The following is a 15,820-nucleotide window of genomic DNA, read 5'->3' as shown; positions in this document are numbered from 1 at the left end:
CTTTCACTCTCTCTCCAGGGTCGCATTGTGGTCTAATACTCTACTCTATACAGTTGATTGTTAAATACAGGCATTGAAAACATTGACTTAATGTAGCCTCCACCCAGACAGTCGCCAAACATTGTCTGCCCCTCTTCCTGGTGTGCGCTGTGGGACCTGAAAGAGACATGGCTGTGCAAACATTGTTCAGGCATCTTTTCACAGCCTCGACTTGAAAACACAGCAGTCCTAAGGTGAATCATGAAATACTGCAATGCGTTAACTTCAGTGGTCACAGTAGATGTTGGTAGGTGACTGAATTTGTGTTTCTTATGATTGAAAAAAAAAAAGGTTTAATCTAAAGGCTTATGCTTAAATGCTTGAAGGTTTTATGATTATTTATTTTTCTTTTTTCCATGATCTCCATCATTTTGTTTGGACAACTTATCTCTAGAACCATGACAGGATTGACCTCGACTCAAAAATTTTGTTTTCAGCCATTACCATTTTTATCTTTTATTATTTTTTGGAATGTCTTCAATCCTTTTATAATGCTTTATTTATTTGCTATACTCAAGTTATTTTGACTACAGTGTTGCACTGAGCTGCCAAATAATTTCCCTCCCACCCTTTTGTTGACAGCCCTGTTTGTGCGTGGTCTCTACTGTTTTAGCCAACGGCAGAACAATAACTGCCATCAAAGCATCACTGCTCATTCCTGTTTTACAACGCCACTTGACTCCAAAACCAAATTTAACCTCACTCCAAACCCATACCAGCCCAGTGCCAACCCAGAATGAATGCATTCCAATCCTACAGAGTAATATTTACAATTATATCATGTTATTCTTTTCTCGTTTGTAAGTATTGGGATATTTTTAAAAATATGTCTCGCATACACGAAAATTGTTTCAAATTGCAGTGTTCATTTCTTTCAATTTATAGCAAAACAAAGACATTCCAATTAAGATTGTTATCTTAAACAATCTTTTTTACACAATCTGTCCATCATTCCTTCCATCCAGAACTAGTTTAATGTTCAGAACAACAAAACATTATGATGGAATTTGGAAAGGTAACAAATTAAATACAAAAACAAAATACAAATACATTTTCAAAAGGCTCTTTATTTTCTCCCACATTGTATTGGAGAAACTGTGACAGTGATCTTTGCAGTACTATCTTTAGCCAATACTATGGGGTTATTATGGAAGCCCATTTCCGCCACATAAAAAAAAATAAAATACATAAAAAATCAAGTCAAAATTATGAGATACTAAGTCATAATTATGAGTTACTAAATCATAATTATGAGATTCCTTTTGTCTCAAAATTTTGACTTTTTATCAACCAATTTGGTAACACTTTAATTTGATGGTCCCCCTACAGATATTCAACTGACTATAAATGACTTATCGACTGACTTGCTATAGCTAGTAAACAGTGTTTTAACAAATATTCAGTAGACATTCAGTAGACTGATCTTTATTAATTGCCTACTTACATTATTGTTGAGAACATCAGTTCATTAATATTGTGGGACAAAACAATGACATCTGTACATTTATATTTATTTTACATACAGTCTATGCTCTGGTTGCAATGTGATGCTGCTATTCCAGTTTGTTATTATCAGTATTGGTATTTACCATCTTTTGATAGTGACATGTAGCAGTCAGTTACTTTAAGGTTAGCAGTCAGTTAACCTTATTCTTTAGATGTTCACTTTATTTTGATGGTCCCTGGTAACTATAGATGAACAGTTGATACTACCTTAAAGTAAAGTGGAAATACATATGCAACAAACTGTTAGTAGAGCATTTCCAGAAAATCTTTGGGTAACTAAAGGTGAAATAAGAAAACGAGCAGGCAGCAAAGAAATGTAAGTAGGTAATCAATAAAGATCAATAAACAGGTGACAAAGTCTACTGAATGTTTGTTGAAACACTGTTTACTAGCTATAACAAGTCTGTTGATAAGTTACTCATAGTCAGTTGAATATCTGTAGGGGGACCATCAAAATAAATAGTTAACATTTATATATAAATATGACTTTTTATAATTAAAAAATTACATAATTATGATTTAGTATCTCATAAATAACTGCATCTCATAATTTTGTCTTAGTATCTCATAAATGTCTTTTTATCTCATAAATATAAATTAGTGTCTCAAAATTATGTATTTTATATCTCAAAATTATGACTTAGTATCTCATAATTGTTACTTTGTTAGCGATGTCCCGATACTATTTTAAATTGTAAATTTTTATATAAAAAATGTTTTGAGAGCGAGTACCGATAGTTTCTTTTTGGTATTCGCCAATACCGAGTCTGAAACCTGTTTCTTTTTTTTTATTTATTTTTTTATTCCATATACAAAAGCTATTAGAATTTTATTATCAAAATGGTAATAAATGCTTTAATAAAGTAATTTATTACAACTTTAATCAAATGAAAGTAAAACAATTAATTTTGATTTTATACAGAACCTCACAGCACAATCAAAAACATTGGAGTTATTTTAGTCAAATCAAGTGCTGCATAACAGAGCATCACAGATGTGAGATATTGCCTAAATATAATAAAATAACATTAGACTTTGTATCTCATATTTTTGACTTTCCAAATAACTTTTTTTAAGTGGTATAAATGGGCTTCCATAATAACCCCATAGTGTTGGCTAAAGATAGTATTGCAAAGATCAGTGTCACATTTGAGAATCTCATTATGACTTTTTATATTAAAATTATGGCTGAGCATCTCATAATTTTGACTTTCGATTGCACTGTATTTTCTTTGCAGCAGTGTCAACCTGACTGGGGAAACTCAAGCAGTCATCTACACTGACACTCTACATCAGTTTAGTATTATGCTCCATATATCTCCATTTTCCTCCCCGCTGCAGCACCTGTGGTGTTCACGGCCCCAGGGCCGACTGTGCTGTGGTGCTTACATAGTGCTTCTTATTTTTGGCCACATATGAAGCAAAACACAGGCAAGGTGATTGACGTTCACAGACTCTAAAGCCACATGAAGCATCACCCTTTCGTGCTCTTTCATTCAAATGTGTCTTGGCAGATCTGTGACGCTTTAAATCAGATGCTAACAATGTCGCTTTACACGTACTGCTGTGAACTGAATAGCACACACACACTCACACACATACGTCAGTCTAGTCTTTGCTCGAGTTAGTAACGTTACGATTGATATTATGGGCTAATGATGTTTAGATTACATTTCTTTTATTTTTTCACATTAACAAAGTCCTGACCCTAAGTATAAAACTTTGCATCGCAACTCCCATTTGCCGTGTTGGGCAAGCTACTCAAAAGAATTTAGCAAGCCAAGCTACAAACTACTCAACAGAAAAATGTGTTAAGCTAAAAGCTCGAAAGTAGCAAGTTACACTACAAGCTACATGCCAAAAGTAGCTTGCTACTTTTAAGCTACTTCATATTTTTTTCAACCGCAGATGCACGGAGCATACTGTCATGGACAAAGCACCTAAAAGATGTATTCACATGTTTATCAAAGCCTTGGTACAGTATATTACAGTTTAGTGCAATACAGTATACAAGTATTCAGTATGGTGCAATACGTACCATTGTGTGCATGTAAAAAACACACACACACACACACAAAAAGCATGTAAATATTCTTTAGTATAAAGTATATTAGGCATGCTATTTATGCAAAAACATGTGTTCAACATTTAAAGTCACTATTTTACATATTTATACTATTACCTGTACAAACCCATTTGAACATAATTTCATTTGCACATACCTGTATAAAAACTCTGCATACATACAGTATACTATTCATCTATACATCCACAATCATCTACACAATGCAGAAATATAGTAGCTAGATACAGAATTACAGGATAAATCATCAGAGTCCAAATTTCTTGTGTGTGTGTGTGTGTGTGTGTGTGTGTGTGCGTGCGTGCGTGCGTGTGTGTGTGTGTGTGTGTGTGTGTGTGTGTGTGTGTGTGTGTGTGTGTGTGTGTGTGTGTGTGTGTGTGTGTGTGTGTGTGTGTGTGTGTGTGAAAAAGGGAAAAAATGTAGGTTACAAACTGGTAATTACAAGGTTATTATGCTGTAAATGTGGTTTATGAGGACATTTCTAGTGGGTTAGTGAGGGTTAGATTTAGGGGTAGGGTTAGGGGATAGCATCTATAGTTTGTACAGTATAAAAATCATTATGTCTTTGGAGAATCCTCATAAAGAAAGCCACACCAATGTGTGTGTGTGTGTGTGTGTGTGTGTGTGTGTGTGTGTGTGTGTAGAGAGAGAGAGAGAGAGAAAGAGAGAGAGCACATCTGGCAATAACAATGTAATTTCTGATGGTATCAGATGGTAATACCATGGGATATACAATTACCATATTCATTTAACATTCTGTATCGGCATAGTGTTTCAAAGTACTTCAAAGAATACCATGTTACTCCTATGGTAAATTGATACATGATTTCCATATTCATATATTATTGTTTACATGGTGATTCAAGGTAATTAAAAAAATACTATAGTACTTCACTATATGATTACCATATTCATATACTATTGTAATAACATAGTGTTTCCAGGTAATGGTACATGTCATAATACATAACATCTTTATACATAATGGAAATGTTAGAAGTTATGTGCATGATTTCTTTCTTTTATGCTCTTGTAAGCGTTTGTCCCTTATGAATTTTTGAAATTATTTTGATTTGGACAACATTCATTTTTCCAAAGACGTCATGTAATTTTGTTTTATTTAATTTTTTCTGATTATTGTGGCGTGTGAACTGTAGGGTAGTGTTTTTGATTGCTGAAACAATGCTGCCATTGTCCTGAAGTTCATTTCCTGCATACATTTTTACCTCTGAGTTGGTCCAGACGTGCCATCACGCTGTAGATTATATCTTTTCTGTGAGTTTGATTCTTTAGACATGGCTCAGCCTGTGTTGTTTATTAGTGGGTCTGAATGACTAGGCTTTCGTGAGATGTGCTGGATTGGATACAATGCACATTTTGTGCTGTTTCTCCTTTGTGGGTTTGGGTGGGAGTGCACACCCTCACTGCACCTTGGAGATTTTTAACACATTGTATTTTCCAATGTCTGGCCCTGGGGCCGGATTCTTAATTTAAAAGTGCAATTTTTGTAAAATTCTTAAGAAGTTCCTAATTTTTTCTTAAGAATAAAAAGACATGATTTGACGGTGTCTGATCGGCCTGCTAATGGAGTTGCCATGTCTAATAGCCTACAACAAATTCAACACTTCAACACTGGTAGATTGTAACAATAAATATATCTATTAACCCTTTTTTAAGTAGAAAGTACCACGATAATTTTTTTTATTGTAAAGTGCGTGCGGTGTGTTAGTTTAACGGCATTAACTGTCATAAGAGAATACTTGCTGCTAACCATTTGATACATTTTAATTTGACATGGAGGAAAAGAAAAGAAACAAAAACTACAAGAGCTGGATGCTCTTGTTAAGGAAGGTACTGCAAGGAATAATTTCTCCTCAGGAAGCTTGATTATTATATCATGTCAGAAATTAAGAGGTGGGTAAATGTGAAAAGGTGACAGAGGCTTTCTCCGCTGTGCCCAACTGCGATAGGTAGGTGGATGGGCGTTGAAAAAGAAAGTCACAGAGTTCTAATGTTATAACTATTATGTTTCTATGATCGTGGAGAGAGAGCACTCAATGCAGTGCATCCATTAGAATGATTGGTCATGACATTAAGAAGCTTCAAAACAACATTAATTGTTTGAATTTGGTGATAACATTTACATGGTTTACAAGCTGAAAATAAAAATGTAATTAAACACAAGAACAGTCAAAAACAGTTTATGGTCTAAAATCAAATTTCTACATAATGTAACGAACACAAGTTGAGACAGTCACAATGTCGGGGTAAAACTGCTTTATTGAAAAAGCAGGCAACAGTACAAAGGGCAAATCCAGAGAAGCGTAGTCAAGCGGAGCGTAAGGTCGAAGCCGGGAAATCAGTAAATATCAGAAGGGGCAAATCCACAGAAGAGTAGTCCAGGGGAGCGTTAGGTCGAAGCCGGAGAATCAGAGTATATCAAAGAGGCGAGACAAGCGAGAGGAAAAGACAGGGGATACTAGGGGAACACTAGAGCTGGCAAAGCGAAGGGGTAAACTAAACAATAACCAACAAGAGTGAGACGAAAGGGCAGCGTATAAATAGGGGAAAACGAACAGTGCAGGTGAGACTAATAATCTTGTGATTAGAACGAGTGCGGGTGAACCTAATACTCTGATGAATGTGAGTGAGCGCGAGAGCCAGAGGGGGCGGGTGCAGGTGAAACTAATAACAGGGAACGTGCACGCTAACAAGGGGACTGTGGAGTTAAATACGGGACGAAATGGGCAAAGAAGAGGTAAGGGCAAAACGGGACAAGGTGAATGTTACACATAAACAGCCCATTGCGACTTGAGACTCAACACTTAAAAAATCCAGTAAATTCATTAAACATCTTACCTTTTAGAATTTAAGACAGCTGTGAGGTTATCCTAACTTTAAGATGTTATTTACACTTCAGTCATGCTTCCTAAGCAACCAATTGGCCTGGTTGCTAGGGTGGGTAGAGTCACGTTGGGTTTACCTCCTCGTGGTCCCTATAATGTGGTTCTCGCTCTCGGTGGGGCACGTGTTGAGTTGTGCGTGGATGCCGCGGAGAATAGCATGAAGCCTCCACATGCGCTAGGTCTCCACTGTAACACGCTGAACAAGCAACAACAAGATGCACAGATTGATGGTCTCAGACGCGGAGGCAACTGAAATTCGTTCTACGCCACCCAGATTGAGTTGAGTCACTACAGCACCAAGAGGACTTAAAGTGCATTGGGAATTCGGCATTCCAAATTGGGGAGAAAGGGGAGAATTGTTTTTTTATTTTCAATGATTTTACGAACATTGTTTTTCCCAAGAATTTGAAAATATTTGTTACTTTTTCTTAAGTTAGAAATTAAGAAGAACATGGTAGTTAAGAAGAACGTTTCGTGAATTCAGCCCCTGGTTAGCATGTTGCTAAGCTAACAATAGGATGCTCTAGATAACATAAAAATAAATAGCACACACAAATATGGGGTAAAATTATCCACTTTTAGTTAGACTTCTAACTGTGATATATATATATATATATAGATAGTGTTGGTAATACACTAAGACGCCATGGTTTGAAATCATGCATGGCACGGAAGGTTCCCCTGCATAAACCAGCACATGTCAAGGCCCGTCTTAAGTTTGCCAATGACCATTTGGATGATCCAGAGGAGTCATGGGAGAAAGTCATGTGGTCAGATGAGACCAAAATAGAACTTTTTGGTCATAATTCCACTAACCGTGTTTGGAGGAAGAAGAATGATGAGTACCATCCCAAGAACACCATCCCTACTGTGAAGCATGGGGGTGGTAGCATCATGCTTTGGGGGTGTTTTTCTGCACATGGGACAGGGCTGACTGCACTGTATTAAGGAGAGGATGACCGGGGCCATGTATTATGAGATTTTGGGGAACAGCCTCCTTCCCTCAGTTAGAGCATTGAAGATGGGTTGAGGCTGGGGCTTCCAACATGACAATGACCCGAAGCACACAGCCAGGATAACCAAGGAGTGGCTCTATAAGAAGCATATCAAGGTTCTGGCGTGGCCTAGCCAGTCTCCAGACCTAAACCCAATAGAGAATCTTTGGAGGGAGCTCAAACTCTGTGTTTCTCAGCAACAGCCCAGAAACCTGACTGATCTAGAGAAGATCTGTGTGGAGGAGTGGGCCAAAATCCCTCCTGCAGTGTGTGCAAATCTGGTGAAAAACTACAGAAAACGTTTGACCTCTGTAATTGCAAACAAAGGCTACTGTACCAAATATTAACATTGATTTTCTCAGGTGTTCAAATACTTATTTGCAGCTGTATCATACAAATAAATAGTTAAAAAATCATACATTGTGATTTCTGGATTTTTTTTTAGATTATGTCTCTCACAGTGGACATGCACCTCACGATGACAATTTCAGACCCCTCCATGATTTCTAAGTGGGAGAACTTGCAAAATAGCAGGGTGTTCAAATACTTATTTTCCTCACTGTATATATATATATATATATATATATATATATATATAGATAGATAGATAGATATATAGATATATTGTTGGTATGAAAGGAATGATTTTTATAATCAACATTTCTTTCACTTCATTCACCATCTTGGATGGATTTGTTTCACTGAGCTTGTTGTAATACATTCTGGAATTGCCTTCTTTGTTAAGCATACTTTTGATGCTGCCTTAGAATTTGGCTGAATGAATGTTTCTTAGAAGATAGTAGAAATTACCTACTTTTTCCAACAGACTTCAGATCAAAAGTGCACCTGTGTTGCCTTAAATTGCTGTTTAGGTAGGCAGATAATTTATTTTTAACAAAGCTTGATTCTCTGTGTATCAAATACCTCCACATATTCTCAGACTCTCTCAATCTGTCCTGAACCGTCTACTTCTGTGTAGAGTGTTATTACCTTTTTCCTCAGTTTACAAGCACATGTCTCTCTCGTTCTCTGCTTCCTGTCTTTCTCAGTAGCTGTGTATGTAATTAACCTTTTTCTTATTGCTTTTTCACTTCCTCTCTCTTTGACCTATTGCTTTGTTGACTGTTGCTTACTTAACTCAACATGTCACCATTTAATTTTTCCCGATTTTATGGATTTCAACAAAAATACAAACTTGGATATTTGGGATGGCCATGAGCACCACAAATTACAGCAATATATGATCATTAAAAAAATAAATTGTCTTTGTTTCATTTAGATTTTTACATAATTGGACAGTACGCTTGGTTAGAGTCCGGACAGAAACTGTGCACACACCAGTCCAGTGCAACTTTAGGTTCAGGATAAAAACAAATAACTTTAGAAGGGAACTTAATGCGTTTCACAGTGTAAAATGTAATTGGCTGCAATTATGGCCATTACTCCTTGTAAAAACACTTCTCACCACAACACAGCCTAAAGCATTACATTTTACAGTTTTTTATTTTTTCAACGATTGTAACATGCCTTTTCAGTTCTGAGCACCAACACTTTACACAGTTGTATTTTGAAACATGCAGCTTGACGCATCAGTTAATTTCTCTTCCAAAATTCACTAATACCAATAAAACACTTAATATATTCTACCAGAACATCGCAAACATTTTCACTCAGCAAACACAGTTTGTCATTCATAACACAATAACCTTTAAAACACTAAATACTGGCAACATATGATGTGAGTGTGAGTGTGTATATATAGTATATATATATATATATATATATATATATATATACACACACACTGTATATAAAATGTTTATCTTGGATATTTTTTTTCTTTCAGAAACCAACATTTACAAACATGCACAGGATGTACAGGATTCGCTGCAGTGCAGATTATTTGTGCAAAAAACAAATGTGATGATTCATTATGCCTTTATCTGTCTTTTTTTAATAGAGTAGGCCATCAAAAAAGGTCACGTCAATACGCACACACACAAAAACCTAAATGCATTACGTTCTCATCTACATCACATCAAATGTGTTCTCTACCGATGCACCTTGGGAAGACCTCTCACTTCGGGTCTTTGTCTCAGTTGTCTTGCATATGTACTCCTCTTTCTTTTCCTCTTCCTACCAGTCTGTTCTGAAAGCCATGTTTGCATAACATTATCATTATAAAGTTGGCCCGTTTTGTACATATGGTATCAACATCAAGTAGCCATGTAATGATAAAAAAATGCACGATACAATGCGATACGATGCACAAGCCCCTTGTGACAATTCTTCCAGGATTACAAATTCACAATTTTCATGTTTTCTTGAGAATTTTTTTTTTGTCTACATTCAAGTAATTTTAATTTCAATTGCACTTTTCACACATCGTTTCAAAGCAGTTTTGTAGCTAATCATGCCTTGAGCAAGATATATGTGACCATAGCAAAGAAAAAAAAAACTCCTTAAATAGTTAGTGGAGAAAAGAAAAACCTTGAAAGGAACCTGACCTCTGGCTTTACGCAATATGCACATAATACCGATCGGCACACATTATTTTTTGCCCTCTTCCCCAGTTTCACTTTGCATGTAAACTTTACCAACAATCATATTGGCTTATCTAGCGCTCAGGTGTGCTCATAGCCATTGACATTTCGATGTCAAAAGCAGAGAATTATAAGTCTCATTTAATTGCAGGTTTCTTGCTTTGTTGTTTTTTTTTATTAAGCTGGTTTTTGATAGTTATGACTCATAACTTATGAGCGTCTTGCTGTGGGTGTGATCATGCTTTGGAGTCAAGACCTGAAATGGCGAAGACCCCTATTGTAATCGTTAGAGTTCTTATTCTTCTTCTCTTTTTTTTCTGCCATGGGAGTCTATGGCAGCCCATGGAACTGTTTGTAGGAAAGTTATGACATTTTGCACACAGCTAGAGGACAGTCTGTACTGATACCACAGCAAATTTGAACTCTGACCTATTGGTGGCACTAAATGATTTGAGTTACAATGTGTCAGTTCTGCCCGACTAGATGGTCAACCATTTTTAATTTTAAGGAAATATGTTTTTTCACTACTCCTCCTACAATTTTGGGCCGATTTCCACAAAAATTGTTTTAAAGAGATCGTGAGATAGAGCTATACATAGGCAGAAAGACTCAGGACCCCCCCTGTTTGAGGGTTGTCCCCCCCTAAAATATCATTAAAATATGTGCATTGTAAATAATATAATGATATATTCTTAAAATAATTGTATAAGAAATAAAATAATACAAATGCAAACGGGGCAACAACAAAAAACCTTGGTGTCCCCTTCAAAAATTGCTCTTGAGAATTGTTATGTTTATTGTCCCCCCCAAAATTTTTATGAAATTTTCGTCCCTGGAGCTATACAAAAGTTATCCTTTTTTTTCGATGTTTGAAATCATTCCTGAGAAATGACTTCATGAAGTTGACGGCGAGCATTCTGTATCACCCCAACATTGATGGATTGTGACAAACTTGGTATGTGTCATTCCCATCATGCCTTGAGATCACATGCAGCGTTTCACCACACTACCCCCTGCTGGTCAAAAATGTAAACATTTTCTTATAACTCTTGAACGCTTTGGCTAAAAATGATAAAACTGGTCTCTTTAGATTCAATGAAACATTCCGTGTCAAATTATAACAATTTTCCCATGTCAGCTATTTTGGTCATCGGCCATTTTTAATTTTGTCGCAAAATGCTGTATTTTATGAACGCATTAGCGTATCATTACGAAACTTTATATGTGTCATAAGGACCATGCCCTGAAGGTGCCTGAGAACTTTGGGTCCGGCGTCACCTAGTGGTGGAAAGATTTTTTTAATTTCCAAGCTTATAACTTTTAGTTGCGTTGTTCTATTTTCACAGGACTGATCTTGTTAAGTTTGGGAGGACATGCCGAGTGCAACGATACCATATTTGGAATGGTTCACCTTATGGCCTGTTGCCACTTCAGAAATGGTTCCGAAACTACTTTAGCAATTGCTTCAAAGCTGTTCGTCCGATCAGAACAAAACCCCCCAAAAAGGATCGACATTAGTAAATACTTAAGAATAAAGAGAAAATGGCAAAATTTTGCTCGTAAATGCCAAAAACAGACTGATGAATTTTAAAAGTGGTCTCTGCTTTTACATAAATTGATATAAGGCTTATCAATTTATATAATTGACCATAACTGAAACTCATGGATCTGTCGCAAGGGGGCAGGTGCGGCCTGCGTGTGAGAGGCCAAAGCGATGGTACCTATAACCCAGTGGGAAAGCCTCTGTTTGCAGACAGCATTCCCTTTCCGCTGTCCACCAAAGCAGACAAAGAACTGCTCAGAACATCTAAATCTCTGTGTGCGGTCCACATAGGTATGCAAAGCATGCACCGGACACAGCAACGTAAAGGCTGGGTCTGCCTCCTCTCGGGGCAGCGCTTCCAGGTTCACTACCTGGTCCCTGAAGGGGGTCGTAGGAACCTTTAGCACATAGCCCGGTCATGGTCTTAGGACAACATGGGTGTCTGCCGGACCGAAATCCAGGCAAGTGTCGCTGAGAGAGAACACTTGCAGGTCCCAAACCCTCTTGATGGAAGCGAGCGCGATCAGGAGGGCCGTCTTCAAGGAGAGGGCTTTGAGCTTGACTGATTCTAGTGGCTCGAAGGGGGGTCTCTGAAGGCCATAAATATGTTTAGAAAACAAAACAAATAATAATTATTGATGTAAAAAGAATGATTTTATGGTAGAATTATGTTTAACAAGAGAATACAGGTGCTTTTCAGTAAACTGTTGTTAAAAAGATGGTGAAAAACAATAATTAGCATTCCCAGATGTTCCTGCATGACTCATCACATTTCATTATATTTTATGGAAATAGTTATGTTTCTTCTTATTTTTTTATATCAGTTAGATATATTAGGACGTTCTTTGTAATGTTTATTGCATTGTGTTAGTGTCACATGCGTTACCGTAATATTGTTTGTGTTTGTGCGAGTTAGTATATTAAGTTTAGGCTATATCATGTAATAATATAAACAGTTGTGAACCGTAAACTATACAGGCATCAAAATTACATCCCATAATCCCTAAAACATGGTCACTATATTTTGTAAGGAATTTTACTGTAAATTAAACATATTTTTATTTTATATTTACAGTGGCCCAGAGTAACCACTCAACATTCATAATAGTATCCACATAGTAAACACACTTTAATCAGGTATATAAACATTTCTGGGGACCAACAAATGGCCTCTTATTCCATCTTCTGGGATTCATGATTGCTCTTGAAGATCAAATGAAAAAGGAACCAAAATTAAAAGTGTGGCAGAGCCCAGGGAAAATCATGATTGATGTACAGGAAATTAGAGATTCAACCAGTTAATTCCTCAGTCTGATCCAGTTATGGGACAATTGATTAAGACATGCAGTGAACCCAAAATATATTTGGACACTTCTGGACACTTAAGAAACATGTATACATTTCATATGATTAGAAAACAAAACATCAAGCCATGTGGCACGTATAAAGTCAATTCCCCTCAAGTCACACTAGTGTCCTAGCAGAGTAACTAATATATTTATAATATATTTTAAATTGTTTTGCTAGAAAAGATTTATCTTTGAAATAAATGTCACATGTTTTGATGATTTTCTTAATGCTTTGCCTTTCATTCCTTTTTAAGTGTGGCTTAAGTGTCCAAAAAAATGTTGGGGCCACTGTGTCATGTTTTGTTTTTATTGAAATGGCAAGAAGTGGTGCATTGAGCTCCTATGGTTTCATTACTGTAATACAACAAGAATATGGTTGTTGTTTTAACCCAGATACAACCCGGTTGAAATTAAATAGTCTCTAATTGCATAATGCAGCATGTGTGGGAAATCACAAGTCGTAATGCGATAGAATTCTGTGCCTGATGTGTTTCTCTGCCCTCTCCAGGGTATCGTGGGACAGAAGTGGAGAAGTTCACATCTCTCGTCCTGGTGCTAGAGACATGGGCATCTACAAGTGCACAGCCACCAATGAGTTAGGGTCTGATTCAGAGACAACACAAGTTCTGTTTGCTGGTGAGACACACACATTGTTTTATACTATCATGTTTGTTTTTATGTGCAATGCGAGCTGTTGGTTGCAGTTCTGACCGTGCTTCTTATTTTTCAAACAGAACCTCCTACAATTGCTGTTTCACAGAGCAACATGTCAGATCTGAACAGTACCAGTCTGAATGTGGTGGTTGGAGGTGTTGTCAGTGCCCGTTTAGGTGCAAACATAACCCTGAAATGCCCTGTCAAAGGTGAGGGTGAAATACATGAAACCTAAAGAACATGTCTGTGTCATATTTCACCCCCAAATCAAAAGACAGAAATAAAAAATAATATTTAGCATAAAGAAAATTATCTTCATAATATATTATTTCAACTCAAATGTACAATAATAAGTAAACATACTAGTATTTGTTGTTCTAAATGTAATTTAATTAATTAAAAGTTAAGTACATTTAAATTGTGAAAATATATGTTGCAATAATTAGAATGAGATTTTTGTCATATTATGGTAATGACAACTTTGGGGAAAATGTGCTTAATTGTTGTTGATAATAATCTTGTCTCAATGCCAAAAAAGCTGTACATTAATATTAACCATACTTTACTACGAACAAGTCAGCCAAAAGTTACCTCACAAAACACATTGCGGTTGGCACAAACCACCTTTATCCTCACCAAGTCATACTGTATTAGTGGCAGAAAATATTTGCATCCCTATTTAAATACTAACAAACAGGATAGGGGGATCACTGCAGCGTATTTATTGTGTTGTTTTTAAACCCCTAACCCTAAACCTTCCTTTACAAAAAATAACCATGATAGAATTTGGTTAGTAACTATAGTATATAGATAGTAACTATAATAGTATCCGCATGGTATTTTGTAGTAAAATTATAGTAAACATTTATCACAACATGATTTATCTGAAAACAAGACTTGAAGGAATATTCCAGGTTCAGTACAAGTTAAGCTCAATCGACGGCATTGGGGCCATAATGTTGATTACCACAAAAATTAACGCGTTCCTCTTTTTCTTAAAACAATTTAATAAAAATAAGAAGCAGAAATTTAGGTTACAGTGAGGCACTTACAATGGAAGTGATCAGGGCCAATTTTTGGAGGGTTTAAAGACGGAAATTTGAAGTTTATTATATTAAAAAGTGCTTACATTAATTATCTGCAGAATCTCATGAATTATTTGAGCAGTAAAGTTGTTTAAATCATCAATTTTACAGTCATTTTAGGGTTTTAGAGTTTGTTGTCATACATCGTCATGGCAACGAAGTTGTAAAATTGGCTAAAACTTTGCACACAAAAGATTCGTAAGCGATTTTATCACATTAAAATCATGTTAACATGCTCTTGTGACTATTCTTATGATATAGTGAGTTTTATTCTGTTCACGTATTGTCCACATTCACTTCCATTAAAAAGGGCCTCACTCTAAACCAGATATCTGCTTTTTTAAAAGAAAAAAAGGAGGGACAAGTCAACTGAGCTAAACTTGTTTTGAATATTCCTTTAATATCTTATGTCATAAAGTGCCTCTCAATTAAATGTATCTTGTTTAAAGAATGTTTAGACATTGTTTCTGCAAAACAAGATAAAAATACTGATTAAAAAAAATTATGTAGACAAGGAAAACAAGACCTTCTCCTCACCTGACAAATCAAGGTCACCAGCCCCATTTTGTGTTTAACGCCCCATGATCTTCCTAACCTCAATCTGGACAATGTTCTACCTATTACCTTCTTTTCATTTGCATTTTTATATAAATAAAACCTATGAGGCATGTCACCATTATGTCTGTCTTCACTCCTTGCTTAGATTTTTATAGAGTTTGCTTAGTGATCTGGTTGATGTGAAGGACACCTGCTGTTAACAATGGCCTTACAGTGGTAGACTTGTCCTGAGGCAGAAAGCTGCAAATATTAGCTATTCTCTTATGCTTTCATCACCATTTGATCCCCAGAGATGAATAAGAGAGAGAAGAGAAACTAACTAGGTTTGAACAACACAAAATAGGTAGGCATGGAGCAGCAATGGACTATGGGTAATGATGTAAGGAGATACTGTAATCGAGTCATTCAGACACTCACACGGATACACAACAGCCGTCTGATCCAAACATTCCCGGTCGCCTGATTGTAGGGCGTAACTCAATCTGTATATCACATAGGTCATTCATCCTGAGAAAACACTGTTGTGTGTGTGTGTACGAGTTTGCAGTCAGAAGGTAGT

At 36.4% G+C, this 15,820-nt stretch overlaps 1 protein-coding gene across 1 annotated transcript in view; it reads left to right on the top strand.

Moving 5' to 3' along the window:
• LOC127658428 (ADAMTS-like protein 3) overlaps window positions 1-15,820 on the top strand; it is a 233,453-nt gene that overhangs the window by 192,745 nt on the left and 24,888 nt on the right. The window contains exons 22-23 of the mRNA XM_052147719.1: window positions 13,473-13,600; window positions 13,699-13,827. Of these exons, the coding sequence (XP_052003679.1) occupies window positions 13,473-13,600; window positions 13,699-13,827 (257 nt within the window). The remainder of the gene's footprint in view (window positions 1-13,472; window positions 13,601-13,698; window positions 13,828-15,820) is intronic.

This window comes from Xyrauchen texanus, chromosome 2, assembly GCF_025860055.1.
Source record: "Xyrauchen texanus isolate HMW12.3.18 chromosome 2, RBS_HiC_50CHRs, whole genome shotgun sequence".
Lineage (NCBI taxonomy): Eukaryota > Metazoa > Chordata > Actinopteri > Cypriniformes > Catostomidae > Xyrauchen > Xyrauchen texanus.
The sequence above is the reverse complement of the archived record's forward strand: the minus strand, read 5'-3'. Positions and strand labels throughout refer to the sequence as shown.